Source organism: Nerophis ophidion, linkage group LG01 (assembly GCF_033978795.1).
Source record: "Nerophis ophidion isolate RoL-2023_Sa linkage group LG01, RoL_Noph_v1.0, whole genome shotgun sequence".
Lineage (NCBI taxonomy): Eukaryota > Metazoa > Chordata > Actinopteri > Syngnathiformes > Syngnathidae > Nerophis > Nerophis ophidion.
In genome coordinates, this window is record NC_084611.1 from 12,610,381 (window position 1) to 12,631,749 (window position 21,369).

The 21,369-nt window shown below is 42.2% G+C and overlaps 1 protein-coding gene across 3 annotated transcripts in view; it reads right to left on the bottom strand.

The window, feature by feature from the left end:
• LOC133550197 (ral guanine nucleotide dissociation stimulator-like) overlaps positions 1–21,369 on the bottom strand; it is a 71,500-nt gene that overhangs the window by 47,360 nt on the left and 2,771 nt on the right. The window contains exons 1-2 of one of the 3 annotated variants that reach the window (XM_061896348.1): positions 508–736; positions 247–432 (exon numbers count right to left, since the gene is read on the bottom strand). The exons of 1 other annotated variant lie outside the window; for it this stretch is intronic. In XM_061896348.1, coding sequence (XP_061752332.1) covers positions 247–324 — 78 coding nt within the window. In that variant the 5' untranslated portion in view covers positions 325–432; positions 508–736. Of the gene's footprint in view, positions 1–246; positions 433–507; positions 737–7,854; positions 7,981–21,369 lie in introns of those variants that run through there. One more of the 3 variants, XM_061896339.1, reaches the window with a different exon arrangement.

Consider the following 21,369-nt stretch of genomic DNA (forward strand, 5'->3'; position numbering starts at 1 on the left):
CACACATTTGATCAGATATTTGTTTTCATTGATATCAATAATGGAATGGGACACCATACGTGTCAGCAAAGTACCAGTTATCAAACACATTATGACGGGACTATTGCCCAGTGATGTAAATTAAAATGCCATGTAAACGCATAGATTGTGGTGCTGTGGCAAAAACCATATCCATATTGTTTCCTGTCCCGGACTGGTCCGTGTGACCTTCAATGACCCACCAGGAGGTAAGAACGAGACTCCCACCTGTCCTGTCCTGTAACAGTCCTCCAGGTCCCAGCAGTCCCGCGTCCGGCCCAGCAGTCCGCAGGTCCCGCGCCACATCCCCACTCGTGTCACTCACACATCTGCCGGCGCCCCTCAGAACCCCCGCGGACGCTCTTCCTGCGCATGTTTGCTTTCCCAGCTGTGTCAACAGCGGCGGGAACAAGACTGGGGAAAGATTAACTTGTAGCACACGGGTCCAAAGAACAACAACAACAACAACAACAAGAGTTTGAGTCTCACCGGGCTGAGGCACCACAGCAAAAGTGAGGCAATAGAAAGTGTGAGAAGTCCCTGATCATCTTCAAATTGGGCTGCATGTACACCTCCCCTGGTGGCCACACGCGGTACCACACCTTCTCGTCCCACCTTCCACAAGCATTTGGACTCCTTATTCCTCCTAATGATCAATGTTAGTTAACACTTGGAGCAATCGTCACCTTCCACTACTTTCTCAACAAGCTGACACAGGAGCGACTAGGCAGGTATCACCCAGACACGACACGACATGTCCAAATATCAGGGGGCCGGGCCCTCGCTGCACGCACACATGCACACACACACACACACACACACACACACAAAAACACACACACGCACAAACACAAACCCACACATTCTTGTATATGTTACCTTCTTGAGACCTCCGAAAAATGCCTACCTCTTTCGGACCACCCTTTCTAAATATATCCAAATTTGTATTCACATTAATAACATATACATACTATGTAAATATAAAAAAAGTTAAGTTTCTAATACAAAAAAAAAATTTTTTTTTGTTTGTAATTGTTTTTTAATCTTCATTACTTACTTCAAGTTATGACAGTACGTCTATACTGTATATACATATTTATTTTATTTGTTTTATTAATTGTGTCCAAAGAAGGCGCATTTCAATCGCTTACACACACTTGTTATCGCATATTTTGGCCAGAGGAGGAGCACTTCCAATTTTTAAAACACACACTTGTTATTTCATATGTTGGTCAGAGGGGGCGCGCTTCCAATTTTTCCACACACTTGTTATTTCATATGTTTACCAACGGGGGAGCACTTTTAAAAGCGATACACAATCAATTTGAAAAATCCCTCCTTTTTGGGACCACCCTCATTTCGATAGATTTCCCCAGCAGGGGTGCAAATGAGACATTCTCTATTAGATGCAATGTTACTGGGACCATGATTTATGTCATCACACCTCCTCATAGGGAAGACACTTTTCCTTGTTGGTGTCTCAAGAAGGGTAGAAATACAAGAACACACACACACACGAGTGAACAAACTCCAGCAAAGGCAACAATGGCCGCCTGTAGGACAAAACCCAAAACCATGTTTAAAAAAAATCATTCATCCATCCATCCATCCATCTTCTTCCGCTCATCCAAAGTTGGTTCCCGGGGGAAGCAGCCTAAGCAGGGAATCCCAGACTTCCCTCCCCCCAGCCACTTTGTCCAGCTCCTCCCAGAGGATCCCGAGGCGTTCCCAGGCCAGCCGGGAGACATAGTCTTCCCAACGTGTCCTGGGTCTTCCCCGTGGCCTCCTACCGGTCGGACGTGCCCGAAACACCTCCCTAGGGAGGCGTTCGGGTGGCATCCTGACCAGATGCCTGAACCACCTCATCGGGCTCCTCTCGATATCGAGGAGTGGCGGCTTTACTTTGAGCTCCTCCTGGATGGCAGAGCTTCTCAGCCTATCTCTAAGGGAGAGCCCCGCCACCCGGCGGAGGAAACTCATTTCGGCCGCTTGTACCCGTGTTCTTGTCCTTTCCGTCATAACCCAGAGCTCATGACCATAGGTGAGAATGGGAACATGGAGCGACCGATAAATTGAGAGCTTTGCCTTCCGGTTCAGCTCCTTCTTCACCACAACGGATCGATACAACGTCCGCATTACTGAAGACGCCGCACCGATCCGCCTGTCGATCTCACGATCCACTCTTCCCCCGATCGTGAACAAGACTCCGAGGTACTCGAACTCCTTCACTTGGGGCAATAACTCCTTTCCAACTTGAAGATGGCACTCCCCCATTTGAAACCATGGACTCGGACTTGGAGGTGCTGATTCTCATCCCGGTCGCTTCAGACTCGGCTGCGAACCGATCCAGTGAGAGCTGAAGATCCTAGCCAGTTGAAGCCATCAGGACCACATCATCTGCAAAAAGCAGGGACCTAATCTTGCAGCCACCCAACCGGATCCCCTCAACACCCTGACTGCGCCTAGAAATTCTGTCCATAAAAGTTATGAACAGAATCGGTGACAAAGGGCAGCCTTGGCGGAGTCCAACCCTCACTGTAAACGGGTCCGACTTACTGCCGGCAATGCGGACCAAGCTCTGGCACTGATCATAAAGGGATTAGACCGCCACAATCAGACAGTCCAATACCCCATACTCTCTGAGCACTCCCCACAGGACTTCCCGAGGGACATGGTCGACTGCCTTGTTCAAGTCTACAAAGCACATGTAGACTGGTTGGGCAAACTCCCATAAACCCTCAAGGACCCTGCCGAGAGTATAGAGCTGGTCCACAGTTCCACGACCAGGACGAAAACCATACTGTTCCTCCTGCATCCGAGGTCCGACTATCCGGCGTAGCCTCCTCTCCAGTACACCTGAATAAACCTTACCGGGAAGGCTGAGGAGTGTGATCCCAGTTTGAACACACCGTCCAGTTCCCCTACTTAAAGGGGAACATTATCACCAGACCTATGTGAGCGTCAATATATACCTTGATGTTGCAGAAAAAAAGGCCATATATTTTTTTAACCGATTTCCAAACTCTAAATGGGTGAATTTTGGTGAATTAAACGCCTGTCTGTTTATCCCTCTCTGAGCGACGACGTCAGAACGTGACGTCACATCGGTACTCAACTCCATTTTTCCCTACCACAGACGCATCGAGTCAAATCAGCTCTGTTATTTTCCGTTTTTTCGACTATTTTCCGATACCTTCGAGACATCGTGCCTCATCGGTGTGTTGTCGGAGGGTGTAACAACACGATCAGGGACGGATTCAAGTTGATTTACGTAGAATGTGCATCGATTAGCACGGCATGCTAATCGATGCTAACGTGCTATTTAGGCTAGCTGTGTGTACATATTGCAGCAATATGCCTCATTTGTAGCCATATTTACATATAGCCTTTCCCTCCATCCACATTTTATGCGAAACAAACACTTACCAATCGACGGATTTAAGTTGCTCCAGTGTCAAGAGATGTGAAAGTCCCTCGTTTGGTTTTTACCGGCGATGCTACGACAGAGATGGCAAAAATATCTGGATATCCTGCGACACTCAAAGCAGATGCATTCCCAACGATAAAGTCAAAGAAATCACAAAGGTGAGTGTTGTTGATGTTACTTATGTGCTAATCAGACATATTTGGTCACGGCATGACTGGCAGGTAATCGATGCTAACCTGTTATTTAGGCTACCTGTAAGTACATTTGAAACTATATTTACATCCAGCGTTTCCACCCACCCACATTTTATGCGAAACAAACACTTACCAATCGACAGGTTTAAGTTGCTCCAGTGTCAAGAGATGCGAAAGTCCCTCGTTTGGTTTTTACCGGCGATGCTACGACAAAGATGGCAAAAATATCTGGATATCCTGCGACACTCAAAGCAGATGCATTCCCAACGATAAAGTCAACGAAATCACAAAGGTGAGTGTTGTTGATGTTACTTATGTGCTAATTAGACATATTTGGTCGCGGCATGACTGGCAGGTAATCGATGCTAACCTGCTATTTAGGCTCCCTGTAAGTACATTTGAAACTATATTTACATCCAGCGTTTCCTTCTACCCACATTTTATGCGAAACAAACACTTATCAATCGACGGATTTAAGTTGCTCCAGTGTCAAGAGATGTGAAAGTCCCTCGTTTGGTTTTTACCGGCGATGCTACGACAGAGATGGCAAAAATATCTGGATATCTTCCGACACTCAAAGCAGATGCATTCCCGACGATAAAATCAACAAAATCACAAAGGTGAGTGTTGTTGATGTTACTTATGTGCTAATCAGACATATTTGGTCGCGGCATGACTGGCAGGTAATCGATGCTAACCTGTTATTTAGGCTACCTGTAAGTACATTTGAAACTATATTTACATCCAGCATTTCCTTTCACCCACATTTTATGCGAAACAAACACTTACCAATCGACAGATTTAAGTTGCTCCAGTGTCAAGAGATGTGAAAGTCCCTCGTTTGGTTTTTACCGGCGATGCTACGACAGAGATGGCAAAAATATCTGGATATCTTCCGACACTCAAAGCAGATGCATTCCCAACGATAAAGTCAACGAAATCACAAAGGTGAGTGTTGTTGATGTTACTTATGTGCTAATTAGACATATTTGGTCGCGGCATGACTGGCAGGTAATCGATGCTAACCTGCTATTTAGGCTACCTGTAAGTACATTTGAAACTATATTTACATCCAGCGTTTCCTTCCACCCACATTTTATGCAAAACAAACACTTACCAATCGACGGATTTAAGTTGCTCCAGTGGCAAGAGATGTGAAAGTCCCTCGTTTGGTTTTTACCGGCGATGCTACGACAGAGATGGCAAAAATATCTGGATATCTTCCGACACTCAAAGCAGATGCATTCCCGACGATAAAATCAACATAATCACAAAGGTGAGTGTTGTTGATGTTACTTATGTGCTAATCAGACATATTTGGTCGCGGCATGACTGGCAGGTAATCGATGCTAACCTGCTATTTAGGCTACCTGTAAGTACATTTGAAACTATATTTACATCCAGCATTTCCTTTCACCCACATTTTATGCGAAACAAACACTTACCAATCGACGGATTTAAGTTGCTCCAGTGTCAAGAGATGTGAAAGTCCCTCGTTTGGTTTTTACCGGCGATGCTACGACAGAGATGGCAAAAATATCTGGATATCTTCCGACACTCAAAGCAGATGCATTCCCGACGATAAAGTCAAAGAAATCACAAAGGTGAGTGTTGTTGATGTTACTTATGTGCTAATCAGACATATTTGGTCACGGCATGACTGGCAGGCAATCGATGCTAACCTGTTATTTAGGCTACCTGTAAGTACATTTGAAACTATATTTACATCCAGCGTTTCCACCCACCCACATTTTATGCGAAACAAACACTTACCAATCGACAGGTTTAAGTTGCTCCAGTGTCAAGAGATGCGAAAGTCCCTCGTTTGGTTTTTACCGGCGATGCTACGACAAAGATGGCAAAAATATCTGGATATCCTGCGACACTCAAAGCAGATGCATTCCCAACGATAAAGTCAACGAAATCACAAAGGTGAGTGTTGTTGATGTTACTTATGTGCTAATTAGACATATTTGGTCGCGGCATGACTGGCAGGTAATCGATGCTAACCTGCTATTTAGGCTCCCTGTAAGTACATTTGAAACTATATTTACATCCAGCGTTTCCTTCTACCCACATTTTATGCGAAACAAACACTTATCAATCGACGGATTTAAGTTGCTCCAGTGTCAAGAGATGTGAAAGTCCCTCGTTTGGTTTTTACCGGCGATGCTACGACAGAGATGGCAAAAATATTTGGATATCTTCCGACACTCAAAGCAGATGCATTCCCGACGATAAAATCAACAAAATCACAAAGGTGAGTGTTGTTGATGTTACTTATGTGCTAATCAGACATATTTGGTCGCGGCATGACTGGCAGGTAATCGATGCTAACCTGTTATTTAGGCTACCTGTAAGTACATTTGAAACTATATTTACATCCAGCATTTCCTTTCACCCACATTTTATGCGAAACAAACACTTACCAATCGACAGATTTAAGTTGCTCCAGTGTCAAGAGATGTGAAAGTCCCTCGTTTGGTTTTTACCGGCGATGCTACGACAGAGATGGCAAAAATATCTGGATATCTTCCGACACTCAAAGCAGATGCATTCCCAACGATAAAGTCAACGAAATCACAAAGGTGAGTGTTGTTGATGTTACTTATGTGCTAATTAGACATATTTGGTCGCGGCATGACTGGCAGGTAATCGATGCTAACCTGCTATTTAGGCTACCTGTAAGTACATTTGAAACTATATTTACATCCAGCGTTTCCTTCCACCCACATTTTATGCGAAACAAACACTTACCAATCGACGGATTTAAGTTGCTCCAGTGGCAAGAGATGTGAAAGTCCCTCGTTTGGTTTTTACCGGCGATGCTACGACAGAGATGGCAAAAATATCTGGATATCTTCCGACACTCAAAGCAGATGCATTCCCGACGATAAAATCAACATAATCACAAAGGTGAGTGTTGTTGATGTTACTTATGTGCTAATCAGACATATTTGGTCGCGGCATGACTGGCAGGTAATCGATGCTAACCTGCTATTTAGGCTACCTGTAAGTACATTTGAAACTATATTTACATCCAGCATTTCCTTTCACCCACATTTTATGCGAAACAAACACTTACCAATCGACGGATTTAAGTTGCTCCAGTGTCAAGAGATGTGAAAGTCCCTCGTTTGGTTTTTACCGGCGATGCTACGACAGAGATGGCAAAAATATCTGGATATCTTCCGACACTCAAAGCAGATGCATTCCCGACGATAAAGTCAACGAAATCACAAAGGTGAGTGTTGTTGATGTTACTTATGTGCTAATTAGACATATTTGGTCGCGGCATGACTGGCAGGTAATCGATGCTAACCTGCTATTTAGGCTACCTGTAAGTACATTTGAAACTATATTTACATCCAGCGTTTCCTTCTACCCACATTTTATGCGAAACAAACACTTACCAATCGACGGATATAAGTTGCTCCAGTGTCAATGCGAAAGTCCTGATCGGTTGGTCTGCACATTTTACCGGCGATGCTAACGCAAAGATGGCCGGATAGCGTCAATAGCCATTCGCTGAAAAGCTTCAGTTTCTCCTTCAATTTCGTTTTCGCTATCTGCCTCCATACTCCAACCATCTGTTTCATCAACACATGCGTAATCTGTTGAATCGCTTGAGCCGTTGAAATCCGAGTCTGAATCCGAGCTAATGTCGCTATATCTTGCTGTGCTATTCGCCATTGTTTGTATTGGAATCGCTATGTGACGTCACAGGGAAATGGACAGTGGCTTAAGCAAATAGCGAAAATCAAGCACTTTAAAGCTTTTTTTAGGGATAGTCCGGGACGGATACAATTTTGAAAAAAACTTCGAAAAATAAACTAAGCCACTGGGAACTGATTTTTGTTGGTTTTAACCCTACTGAAATTGTGATAATGTTCCACCTTTAAAAGAGAGGAACCACCACCCCGGTCTGCCAATCCAGATGTACCGCCCCCAATTTGTTTTTGCCCCCAATTGACTCGACACAGAGTCAATTGGAAAAAAAACAACTAATTTTTGGGACCACACTCATTTAGATAGATTTCACCACCAGGGGTGCTAATAAGACATTCTCTATTAGATGCAGTGTTATTGGGACCATGATTTATGTCATAACCTGTTCACACCTCCTCATATGGAAGACACTTTTCCTTCATGTCTCAGGAAGGGTAGAAATACAAGAACACACACACACACACACACACACCAGGCGGCCCTCACCAGGTGGTCCATGATGTAGACGGGCAGATCAAACATGCACATCCTGGCAGGGTGAGCCAGCGCTCTGTGCACATTGAACCTGTCCTCCATGTTGTTGCATCACGTGCACGCCTCCACAGATAGACGCCGTCCGCCCTCCTCCCCCCCACGCCCAGCCCGTTCGTCTCTCCCTCAGCCCGTCTGCGAGTGCATCCTCCGCCGGCGCTCATCAACGCTCACCAGGACGGTGCACACTTGAGGCCGTGCTGCTGCATCCTGACCGTCAGACTACATTACTGATGAGTTGTGGCGGCGGCCTCGCCTCTGCAGCCCTGACGACGCCCCTCTCTCTCTCTCTCTCTCTCTCTTCTCTCTCTCTCTGGCAGACACCTGCTGGAATGGCGAGCGCTGCCTGGCTGTCTGTACATGAAGTGCTTGATGCTCCCTCCTCTGTTGCCATGGCGCTTGTCCATCAAACGTGGCGTCTACTTCCTGTTTATACAAGTCACATTCCACGTCGCAGCAGACAGCAGGTTGTGTTTAACACATGGTGTTCTCCTCACTAAGCCATACAATCTCAAGGAACCTTCTTTTTTTTTTTCTTTAACTCAAAAAAGTATGTTGTAGAAATCACAACAAAAAAATCAACAACAAAAAAATTGGATAAAAAAAATATATATATATATATTTTATCAGATCTGTAGTCATATGTGTAAATAATTGGGACGGCGTGGCGCAGTGGGAGAGTGGCCGTGTGCAACCCGAGGGTCACTGGTTCAAATCCCACCTAGAACTAACCTCGTCACGTCCGTTGTGTCCTGAGCAAGACACTTCACCCTTGCTCCTGATGGGTGCTGGTTGGCGCCTTGCATGGCAGCTCCCTCCATCAGTGTGTGAATGTGTGTGTGAATGGGTAAATGTGGAAGTAGTGTCAAAGCGCTTTGAGTACTTTGAAGGTAGAATAGCGCTATACAAGTACAACCCATTTATCATTTAATACTTTTTTTAGTAATTGCTTTTATATTTTAGAAATGTATTTGGAATTGTTTAAAGGTACTAATTTAAGGTAAAAAAATGGGATTGTGATTTAAAGCAGTGGTCCCCAACCACCGATTGGTACCGGGCCGCAGAATAATTTTTTATTTAAAATTTTTTTTTTATTAAATCAACATAAAAAACACAATATACACTTACAAATAGTGCACCAACCACAAAAAACTCCCTTTTTCATGACAAAAACGTCCCTTTTTCATGATAAAGAAGGAAAAAAAGAAAAAAGAAAAAAAAGGACACCTCCCCCGGGCCGCGGGACAAATTATTAAGCGTTGACCGGTCCGCGGATACAAAAAAGGTTGGGGACCACTGATTTAAAGAGCCTCCCCATATATATATATATATATATATTTTTTGTTTTGTTTGTTTGTTTGTTTTCTTTTAACAAACTTTTTTAGATTTTAAATTTTTGTAATACATGTACATATATATACAAAAAAGAGTGTGCTTCAACGAGCATTTCCACACACACACACAAACACACACACTTTTAATACATATATTTTTTTTGTTTTGTTTTTAACAACTTTGATTAGAATGTGCTTTAACGAAGATCCGAAGATCTCCATATATATATATATATATATATATATATATACATATATATACAAATATATATATATACACATATACATATGCATATGTATACATATATATATACACATATGTCTATGTATTAGGGATGCACCGATTAATCGGTAACCGAATATATTCGGCCGAATATGGCAAAAAAAGCCACATTCGGCCTTCGGTGGAATGAGTTAAGAACAAGGCCGAATAGTGGCGTGTGACGCAATTTTTTGACGCGATGACACAATCAACAGACGTGCAGTGACACGGTGACGTTGGGATATGTTGTGTACCTGAATAAGTGTATGAGGTTACAAGCACACACTTATTGAGATTTAGTGGGTCCTCTGTTTACATTATTAGCCTGTTGTGTAGGCTACCTGTATAAGTGTAAGAGGTTACAAGCACACACTTCATTGAGATTTACTTGAGCCTTCTGTTTACATTATTAGCATATCTACTGTGGCTAAGCAGACTTTTGCTAATAGGACAATAATTCATTTAATGCACTTTATTTTTTTTTGGAATGCATTTTTTGTTTGAAGGCCTAATATAAATGAAAAACTACTGGAATATTAAAAAAATGTCAATATTCAATAAAAAATTTCTTTATTTGAAAAACATGTCTAAATATTTATTCTAGGCTATTTTTGCAATATATAAAAAATTGTGAAAAACTGCATTCATTATTCGGTATTCGGCCTTCGGTCAAGCGTTTAAGTTTTATTCGGCTTCGGCTTCGGCCACAAATTTTCATTTCGGTGCATCCCTAATATATATGTATATATACACATGTGTGTGTGTGTATATATATATACACATGTATTTATACAAACATACATACTACATATATACAAAAATAGTAATATAATAAATGTATGTATATATATACACATACATATACATTATATATATATATATATATATATATATATATATATATATATATATATATATATATATATATATATATATATATATATATATATATATATATCCATCCATCCATCCATTTTCTACCGCTTATTCCCTTTCGGGGTCGCGGGGGGCGCTGGCGCCTATCTCAGCTACAATCGGGCGGAAGGCGGGGTACACCCTGGACAAGTCGCCACCTCATCACAGGGCCAACACAGATAGACAGACAACATTCACACTCACATTCACACACTAGGGCCAATTTTAGTGCTGCCAATCAACCTATCCCCAGGTGTATGTCTTTGGAGGTGGGAGGAAGCCGGAGTACCCGGAGGGAACCCACGGATTCACGGGGAGAACATGCAAACTCCACACAGAAAGATCCCGAGCCTGGATTTGAACCCAGGACTGCAGGACCTTTGTATTGTGAGGCAGACGCACTAACCCCTCTGCCACCGTGAAGCCCATATATATATATATATATATATATATATATATATATATATATATATATATATATATATATATATATATATATATATATATAATCTTCGGTTGGGCACACACGTGATCCGCGGTCTGATTTATGAAAAAAAAAAAAAAAAAAAGTTGTTCGCACAGCGTGGTAATGGCGAGCGGAGTAACAGAGGCACTTGAACGCCCCGTGCCATTAAATCAGTGTTTTTTTAGGTACAGACTCCATTGTGCAAAACGAGGGTTTCAAACACATTCTGAAAGTGCTTCAGCCACATTACGACATCCCGTCGTGCACCGACTTCAGTGATAAGATTGTGCCAGTCTTTTATGAGCAAGAGAAGAAAAAAAGTTGTGGTCGAACTATCCCGAGCGTCATCTGTTGCCCTCACGACAGATGGGTGGAGGTCCAGGGGAACTCTGTGACGATAAGCGCTCATTTCATCACAGCAGAGTGGGAGATGAGAAGACACGCCCCCTCTACCAGAGTCACCTTGCGCAGGTACTGACACAAGCAGTGGAGGAATGGAAGAGAAATATATCCCAAAAATCAAATAAATGCAGTGAATGAGGCAGGACTGGGACCACAGGTAGGGTGCTTTTTCACATGTAGTGAATTTGGCATCACATCTCATTCAATAGGATGGAGCGCCTCCTTGGGAGGATCAGGAGGGTTTCATACTTCCACCCAAGCACAACAACCGCTCGTGTGCTTAAGACAAAGTAAGAAATGCTAAAGCTGCCAACTCATAAGCTCATACATGATGTCCCAACAAGGTGGAACTCCACTTAGGATATGTTGGAGCACCAGGCAGCTATATATTCTGCATTGACACACAAGACCCTGGAGAAAAATGTCAAAGACATCATCATCCTGTCTGATGATGATGTGAGAGTGGCAGAGGAGGTCCTCCAGGTGCTTAAACCCCTTAAAACTGTAACATCTCTGCTGAGCACTCAAACCATGACAATGTGCTTTAACGAGCATCTCCGTATACGTATATATATATATATATATATATACACACATATATATAAATATATATATGTATATATATAAATATATAGCTGCAACAAAGTCATGAGCTTCTGTGATGTCTGTGATATATTTATATATATATATATATTTAATTTGATGTTCCCAAAAATCAGTTCACAAGATTCAAACACAGAATAAATCAGTTACATAAATGTATTGCTCCCGTCGTCACGGCAACACCTGGCCAGGGTATCGACGAGAGCGTCTATATTGACGCGGCGGATTTTCACGCTGCCATGGATGAGGCGCGCGTGCCAACACGTACGGGCCGGTCGTCCGGGGGAACGCGGGAATAAAGCGACGATTGAGCAGCCATTCATGTGCTAATGAAGGCATGGGGAGAGCTTTCACATGCAGAGGATGTCCTATAGCTGAATGCTGTTGGAGAGCGGTCGCCATGGCAACAAGGAGGCACGGTTCATTTGTGTTTTTATTACCAAAAGCTTTTTTGACACTTAACTGATTTTTTTGAGGGGGTGAAAAATCTAATTAAGCTGACAATTTTGTAGAATAAAAATTTAGGACCAAAATGTGTGTTTCAAAATTCAATTTGTTGAAATAAAATGTTTTGAAATTCAGTGTAAAAAAAATTAATAAAAAAATAACAAAAAATTCCATCCATCCATCCTTTCGGGGTCGCGGGGGGCGCTGGCGCCTATATCAGCTACAATCGGGCTCAGTGCAGAAAATTTCAGTGCAAATACAATTTAGTGTACAAAAAATTTCAGTTCAGATATCCATCCATCCATCCATTTTCTACCGCTTATTCCCTTTTGGGGTCGCGGGCGGCGCTGGCGCCTATCTCAGCTACAGTCGGGCAGAAGGCGGGGTACACCCTAGACAAGTCGCCACCTCATCGCAGGGCCAACACAGATACACACAGACAACATTCACACTCACATTCACACATTCGGTGCAAAAAAAAATTCAACGTAAAAAAAAATTCCGGTCCAAAATAATTATAGCATAAATATTGAGTGTAAAAAAAATGAGTGCAGAAAAAAATGAGTTGACAATTTTTTTACAGTGGAGCAAGGCAGCAATTAATTAATCAATGGATAAACATTTTTGAGGTATGAGCGGCGTGATGGAACAAAGTGAACCCCTACCCCCCCCCGGAAGCCAACACAACCTGCCACTTCCTGTTAGACCACAAACAATGTTTGTTGCATATGCCTTTGTCAACACACCGGATCTGCCGGAGAATAAGAAGACACAGCAGGAGGGATCAGGAGTCAGCGGGTATTCAGACATTTCGACACAGTAAAAGGGTTGGAACAGTAAATCAGAAACATGAAAGACATGGCGAATTGCCACAACAAAATAAAAGCCTCGACACCTAAAAAATAAGTTGTGTTTTTACGTGAAATAAAATTGAATGTACCCTTCCTTCAACAATCGCTATTTCTTCGGATTCTAACCATATGTAAATATCCCATACAGCCTATTATTTGCGCACTATTACCTATATTGAATTCCGGACAATAAGCCGCTACTTTTTTCCGAGATTTTGAACCCAGCGGCTTACAAGACGGAGCGACTAATTTATGATTTTTCCCCCCCGCTAATGCCCATAATGCTTGTTGTTCAATAGTTTGCATTAAACCCAAACAGAAGGACAAAAAAGGCGTGTTATTGTTTGTGCTACGGCGCTCTCTTTTGGGTGAGTTCGCTCGCTGCAGGTGTCGCGGATTGAAAATGTACTTCCTGCTTTGGTGCCGTTAACTGGGAAATAGGCCGTCCATTGCAAAAACTCGGACATGGGAAGAGTTCGGGGAAGCCATGGAAAACGACCTCCGGACGGCTTCGAAGCGATTCTGGACCACCATACGCCGCCTCAGGAAGGGGAAGCAGTGCACTATCAACACCGTGTGTGGTGCGGATGGTGTTCTGCTGACTTCGACTGCGGATGTTGTGGATCGGTGGAGGGAATACTTCGAAGACCTCCTCAATCCCACCAACACGTCTTCCTTTGAGGAAGCGGTGCCTGGGGAATCTGTAGTGGGCTCTCCTATTTCTGGGGCTGAGGTCGCTGAGGTAGTTAAAAAGCTCCTCGGCGGCAAGGCCTCGGGGGTGGATGAGATCCGCCCGGAGTTCCTTAAGGCTCTGGATGCTGTGGGGCTGTCTTGGTTGACAAGACTCTGCAGCATCGCGTGGACATCGGGGGCGGTACCTCTGGATTGGCAGACCGGGGTGGTGGTCCCTCTCTTTAAGAAGGAGGACCGGAGGATGTGTTCCAACTATCGTGGGATCACACTCCTCAGCCTTCCCGGTAAGGTTTATTCAGGTGTACTGGAGAGGAGGCTTCGCCGGATAGTCGAACCTCGGATTCAGGAGGAACAGTGTGGTTTTCGTCCTGGTCGTGGAACTGTGGCGTTTTCTACATGTATGGATTCCTCATTCGTCACTCCAAGCGACGTTTGTAAGTTTTACAATATAACTAAACCAAATCGCAATTCTTACTTTTCTAAACCGTTCCATGTTTGATGTCCGTAGGAGCGTTTTCATGCATATTTCTACGTGCTATCGTAAGCTTGCGTCGTTAGCATTACCTTATTAAGAGTGTCGGTGTTAGTATTAATAACTTACAACGGCATTCTATTTGTATTGTTTCAGTTTCACAAATTCACCAAAAAACATTCCTTTGGAGTGATTGAGTCTGTTTAGCTGATTGGAGAGCTAGCTTTCGCAGCTAGTGGGTCCATGACGATGACTTCTGTTTTGTTTGATCATCCGTTTTTCTGCCCTGTTACAGACGACGTGTGGAAACATTTAAGGGATATGAATAAACATTTACAAACACGAGTGCAGTCTATAATAACACTGGAAAAAGATGCTAGATTTCTCGCTCATCCGTTTTTATTAAAGAAAAGGTCACTTCTCGAGAAAACTGAAACATTTCCAACAAAGTACATCGTACAAGATGCGGCAACATTTGAAAAATAGAGTAAAAAAATTGATTATGAGAAGAAATACATGCAAATACTAATAGATAGACATATAGATAGTACTTTATTGATTCCTTCAAAAGAGTTCCCTCAGGAAAATTAAATGGACAATAACACACATTTGCAGTTCAATTTCCCATAATAGAGGTGCTGATTATTAGCTTGGAGGAGCAGCTGCACACTGTGTATGGACACGCATAATTAGCCAGTCAGCCAAAGGGGATTGTCTTGGTGATTGGCCTTAAAGAACTGTATCACCATATGAGTGTTTTATAGGGGTCAATAAGAATAAATGTTGATCTTTTTTATGAGCTGTGTAAAGTAAAGAGCCGGAGAAACCCTTTTTGACACTTTCCAATGATTGTAATGCCCTCAGCTATCAAGGCACAAAGGAAAGGAAATGTCAACACAAGCATGGAAAACAATCAATGTAAACAGAACTGAACACTTGGTGCAAAAATAAGGAATATTTAAGAAATGCTTGATAAAAGTGTAAGAAGTGCAAAGTGTGAAAATGTCAACATGGAGAAACCTGAGTAGAAATATTTTCTGCAGGTCCAGTGCCAAGAAGTGGCAGCTGTGCTCAAAAGGGTGAACGGGGCTAAGGTGGTGTGGTATAGGCGGTATTGCCTTGCATCGTTTTACACGCCACATCGGACGGACTACGGTCCCTTAAAGGGGAACATTATCACCAAACCTATGTGAGCGTCAATGTATACCTTGATGTTGCAGAAAAAAGATCATGTATTTTTTTAACCGATTTCCGAACTCTAAATGGGTGAATTTTGGCAAATTAAACGCCTTTCTGTTTATCGGTCTTTTAGCGATGACGTCAGAACGTGACGTCACCGAGGTAACACACCCGCCATATTAATTTTCACATTACAAACACCTGGTCTCAGCTCTGTTATTTTCCGTTTTTTCGACTATTTTTTTGTAACCTTGGAGATATCATGCCTCGTCGGTGTGTTGTCGGAGGGTGTAACAACACTAACAGGGAGGGATTCAAGTTGCACCACTGGCAAGAAATCTGCCGCCAGACCCCCATTGAATGTACCAGAGTGTCTTCACATTTGACCGGCGATGCTAAGACAGACATGGCACAGAGATGTATGGATAACCTGCAGATGCATTTGCAACGATTAAGTCAACTAAATCACAAAGGTGAGTTTTGTTGATGTTGTTGACTTATGTGTTAATCAGACATATTTGGTCACGGCATGACTGCCAGCTAATCAATGCTAACATGCTATTTATGCTAGCTGTATGTACATTTGAAACTAGATAGCCACATTTAATGCGAAACAAACACTTACCAATCGACGGATTTAAGTTGCTCCAGTGTCACAAGATGCGAAAGTCCTGATCGTTTGGTCTGCACATTTTACCGGCGATGCTAATAAGGCAGCCATGCTATAGGCCACTTCATTAGGTACACCCACGCTATGGTCGAATAGCGTCAATAGCTATTCGCTCAATAGCTTCAATTTCTTTTTCAATTTCGTTTTCGCTATCTGCCTCCATACTCCGACCATCTGTTTCAATACATGCGTAATCTGTGTAATCGCTTAAGCCGCTGAAATCCGAGTCTGAATCCGAGCTAATGTCGCTATATCTTGCTGTGGTAACCGCCATGTTGTTTGTATTGGCAGCACTGTATGATGTCACAGGGAAATGGACAGTGGTTTCGAAGATAGCGAAAATAAGGCACTTTAAAGCTTTATTTAGGGATATTTCGGGACCGGTAAAATTTTGAAAAAAAATTCAAAAAATACAAAAAGCCGCTGGGAACTGGTTTTTATTGTTTTTAACCCTTTTGAAATTGTGATAATGTTCCCCTTTATAAAAAAAAAAAAAAAAAAAAAAAAAAAAAAGTACAATTTTCCTCTTTTATCCACAATTTATTCATTTTTACTTTCTCTTCTCACTCCATGTAAAGAATCAGGCAAACGTGATAGTGTCACCTAATGGGCTGTTGGCATGTCACGCCCACTGACCTGTGATCACTTCCAGTTACCAGAGAGCGAGAGCCTTTGTTCATGCAACCAACCTTGCTTTCATACTTCCACTTTCTTATTACGATGAAGAAAAAAATATTTATATATACACACATATATACATATTAACATACAAAGCCCGTTTCCATATGAGTTGGGAAATTGTGTTAGATGTAAATATAATCGGAATACATTGATTTGCAAATCCTTTTCAATCCATATTCAGTTGAATATGCTACAAAGACAACATATTTGATGTTCAAACTGATAAACATTTTTTTTTTTGCAAATAATCATTAACTTTAGAATTTGATGCCAGCAACACGTGACAAAAAAGTTAGAAAAGGTGGAAATAAATACTGATAAAGTTGAGGAATGCTTATCAAACACTTATTTGGTACATCCCACAGGTGTGCAGGCTAATTGGGAACAGGTGGGTGCCATGATTGGGTATAAAAGCAGCTTTCCCAGAAATGCTCAGTCTCTCACAAGAAAGGATGGGGCGAGGTACACCCCTTTGTCCACAACTGCTTGAGCAAATAGTCAAACAGTTTAAGAACAACGTTTCTCAAAGTGCAATTGCAAGAAATGTAGGTAAATCAACATCTACGGTCCATAATATCATCAAAAGGTTCAGAGAATCTGGAGAAATCACTCCACGTAAGCGGCATGGCCGGAAACCAACATTGAATGACCGTGACCTTCGATCCCTTAGACCAGTGGTTCTCAACCTTTTTTCAGTGATGTACCCCCTGTGAAAAATTTTTTAATTCAAGTACCCCCTAATCAGAGCAAAGCATTTTTGGTTGAAATAAAGAAGTAAAATACAGCACTATGTCATCAGTTTCTGATTTATTAAATTGTATAACAGTGTAAAATATTGCTCATTTGTAGTGGTCTTTTTTTAACTATTTGGAAAAAAGATATAAAATTAACTAAAAACTAGAAAAATAAAGAAGTGATTCAATTATAAATAAAGATGTCTATTGTCTACACATAGAAGTAATCATCAACTCTAAGTGCCATCTTTGAGGATTGTAATAGAGATTCAACTGGATTCATGAACTTAATTTGAAACATTTCTTCACAAAAAAATTAATTTTTAACATCAATATTTATGAAACATGTCCACAAAAAATCTAGCTGTCAACACTGAATTTTGCAATGTTGCATTTATTTTCACAGTTTATGAACTTATATTCATACTTTGATGAAGTATTATTCAATAAATATATTTATAAATGTTGAATTGTTGCTATTTTTAGAATATTTTTTAATAATCTCACCTTCCCCTTGGCATACTGTCAAGTACCCCCAGGGGGATGCGTACCCCCATTTGAGAACCATTGCACTGTATCAAAAACCGACATCTCTCTCTAAAGCAGGGGTCTCAAACATGCGGCCCGCGAGACGTTATTATGCGGCCCGCACTTTGATATGACAATTTAATGTTGGTGCGGGCCGGGAGTTTAATATGAACGCTGCTTGATAGGTCATGCTTGCCCATCCATCCATCCATCCATCCATTTTCTACCGCTTATTACCTTTCAGGGTTGCGGGGGGCGCTGGCGCCTATCTCAGCTACAATCGGGCGGAAGGCGGGGTACACCCTGGACAAGTCGCCACCTCATCGCAGGGCCAACACAGATAGACAGACAACATTCACACTCACATTCACACACTAGGGCCAATTTAGTGTTGCCAATCAACCTATCCCCAGGTGCATGTCTTTGGAAGTGGGAGGAAGCCGGAGTACCCGGAGGGAACCCACGCATTCACGGGGAGAACATGCAAACTCCACACAGAAAGATCCAGAGCCTGGATTTGAACCCAGGACTGCAGGACCTTCGTATTGTGAGGCAGACGCACTAACCCCTCTGCCACCGTGAAGCCCGTTATGCTTGCCAACGTCCCCAATTTTCCCGGGAGACCCCTGAATTCCAGGGCACCAATTGTCTCGAATTTTTGCCAGATAAACAATATTCAGGCAGTGCCATAATGGCACTGCCTTTAGCGCCCCCCTTCATCCTGAACTGACAGCGTGCAAGCCCAGCTGTATGCTGCATTTGACCATGTGAGACGCACGCGTGTTGTTGCAAGATATATTTGATCAACAGCTACACACGTCACACTAATTTTGAAAGGCATTAAGAGGCAAGTACTTTTGCACAAAAAACAGCTGATACTGATTGAATGTTTGTTTTCAATGGTGGGGCGGAGCCAATGAATGGTTTGGCTGGCCACCCAAAGTCTGCTTTGAATTGTGTGCAGTTGAGTTTGACGTCCCTGCTTCGGGAAGACGGAGAACAGCAACACAACGGAGCAAAAAAAAACGGCACAAAAAACATGCACAAACGGACACGGCCCTGGAATTAGCGGGAAAGTGGACCCCGACTCAGCACAATTTTCAGCCTGCGAGTGTTTTGTGTTTGCTGGCTGTGGGCGCTCGGGGGGAACGACCATGACACACAATTCACACGGAGTGACCTCGTTCCAAGCCCACTGTTTTTTTCCTTGCACCGTGGCAAAACTGAACTGGTCCCAGGTCAGCTGACATCAATCCCAGGACGCACAAGCACTCGCTTCTTCTTTCCTGTCGGTGGCTTGATTCAAGGCGTGGGTTTCATGACAAAAACTGAAACTTGCACGCAAACACGTAGCAAACGACAATCTGTGTGTGTGTGTGTGTGTGTGTGTGTGTGTGTGTGTGTGTGCTTCTACATATACACACGCACGACAATCTCCTATGTCAGTGGTTCTCAAAGTTGTGTCACCAAGTACCACTTCAGAAAACATTAAGAGTAGCCTACTATCAAAACGACTTTAAAAGTCTTATAAAAGTGTTATAATGAAGACAACACATGGTCTGTATAAGCCATGTTAGCCTACTATTAAAATTACTTTAAAAGTCTAATATAAGTGTTTTAATGAAGGCAACATATGATGTAAGTGTCTACATTAGCTATGTTAGCCTCTTATCAAAATGACTTTAAAAGTCTCATTTAAGTGTTATAATGAAGACAACACATAATGTAAGTGTCTATATTAGCCTACTATCAAAATGACTATATACATACATATATATATATATATATATATATATATATATATATATATATATATATATATATATATATATATATATATATACAAACCCTGTTTCCATATGAGTTGGGAAATTGTGTTAGACGTAAATATAAACGGAATACAAAGATTTGCAAATCATTTTCAACCCATATTCAGTTGAATGCACTACAAAGACCAGATATTTGATGTTCAAACTCATCAACTTTTTTTTTTTGCAAATAATAATTAACTTAGAATTTCATGGCTGCAACATGTGCCAAAGTAGTTGGGAAAGGGCATGTTCACCCCTGTGTTACATTACTTTTTCTTTTAACAACACTTAATAAACGTTTGGGAACTGAGGAAACTAATTGTTAAAGCTTTGAAAGTGGAATTATTTCCCATTCTTGTTTCATGTAGAGCGTCAGTCGTTCAACAATCCGGGGTCTTCGATGCGTATTTTACGCTTCATAATGCGCCACACATTTTCGATGGGAGACAGGTCTGGATTGCAGGCGGGCCAGGAAAGTACCAGCACTATTTTTTTACAAAGCCACGCTGTTGTAACACGTGCTGAATGGGACTTGGCATTGTCTTGCTGAAATAAGCAGGGGCGTACATGAAAAAGACGGCGCTTAGATGAGATGGGAGCATATGTTGTTCCGAAACCTGTATGTACCTTTCAGCATTAATGGTGCCTTCACAGATGTGTAAGTTACCCATGCCTCGGCCACTAATGCACCCCCGTACCATCACAGATGCTGGCTTTTGAACTTTGCGTCGATAACAGTCTGGATGGTTTGCTTCCCCTTTGGTCCAGATGACACACTGTTGAATATTTCCAAAAACAATTTGAAATGTGGACTCGTCAGACCACAGAACACTTTTCCACTTTGCGTCAGTCCATCTTAGATGATCTCGGGCCCAGAGAAGCCGGCGGCGTTTCTGGATGTTGTTGATAAATGGCTTTGGCTTTGCATAGTAGAGCTTTAACTTGCACTTACAGATGTAGCGACAAACTGTAGTTAGTGACAGTGGTTTTCTGAAGTGTTACTGAGCCCATGTGGGGATAACCTTTAGAGATTGATGTTTGTTTTTGATACAGTGCTGTCTGAGGAATCGAAGGTCAGAGTCATTCAGTTTTGGTTTCCAGCCATGGACCGTAGACGTTGAAATCCCTAAATTTCTCGCAATTGCATTTGAGAAACATTGTTCTTAAACTGTTTGACTATTTGCTCACGCAGTTGTGGACAAAGGGGTGTACCTCGCCCCCATCCTTTCTTGTCAAAAACTGAGCATTTTTGGGGAAGCTGTTTTATACCTAATCATGGCACCCACCTGTTCCCAATTAGCCTGCAAACCTGTGGGATGTTCCAATTAAGTGTTTGATGAGCATGCCTCAACTTTATCAGTATCCATTGCCACCTTTCCCAACTTCTTTGTCACGTGTTGCTGACATAAAATTCTAAGGTTA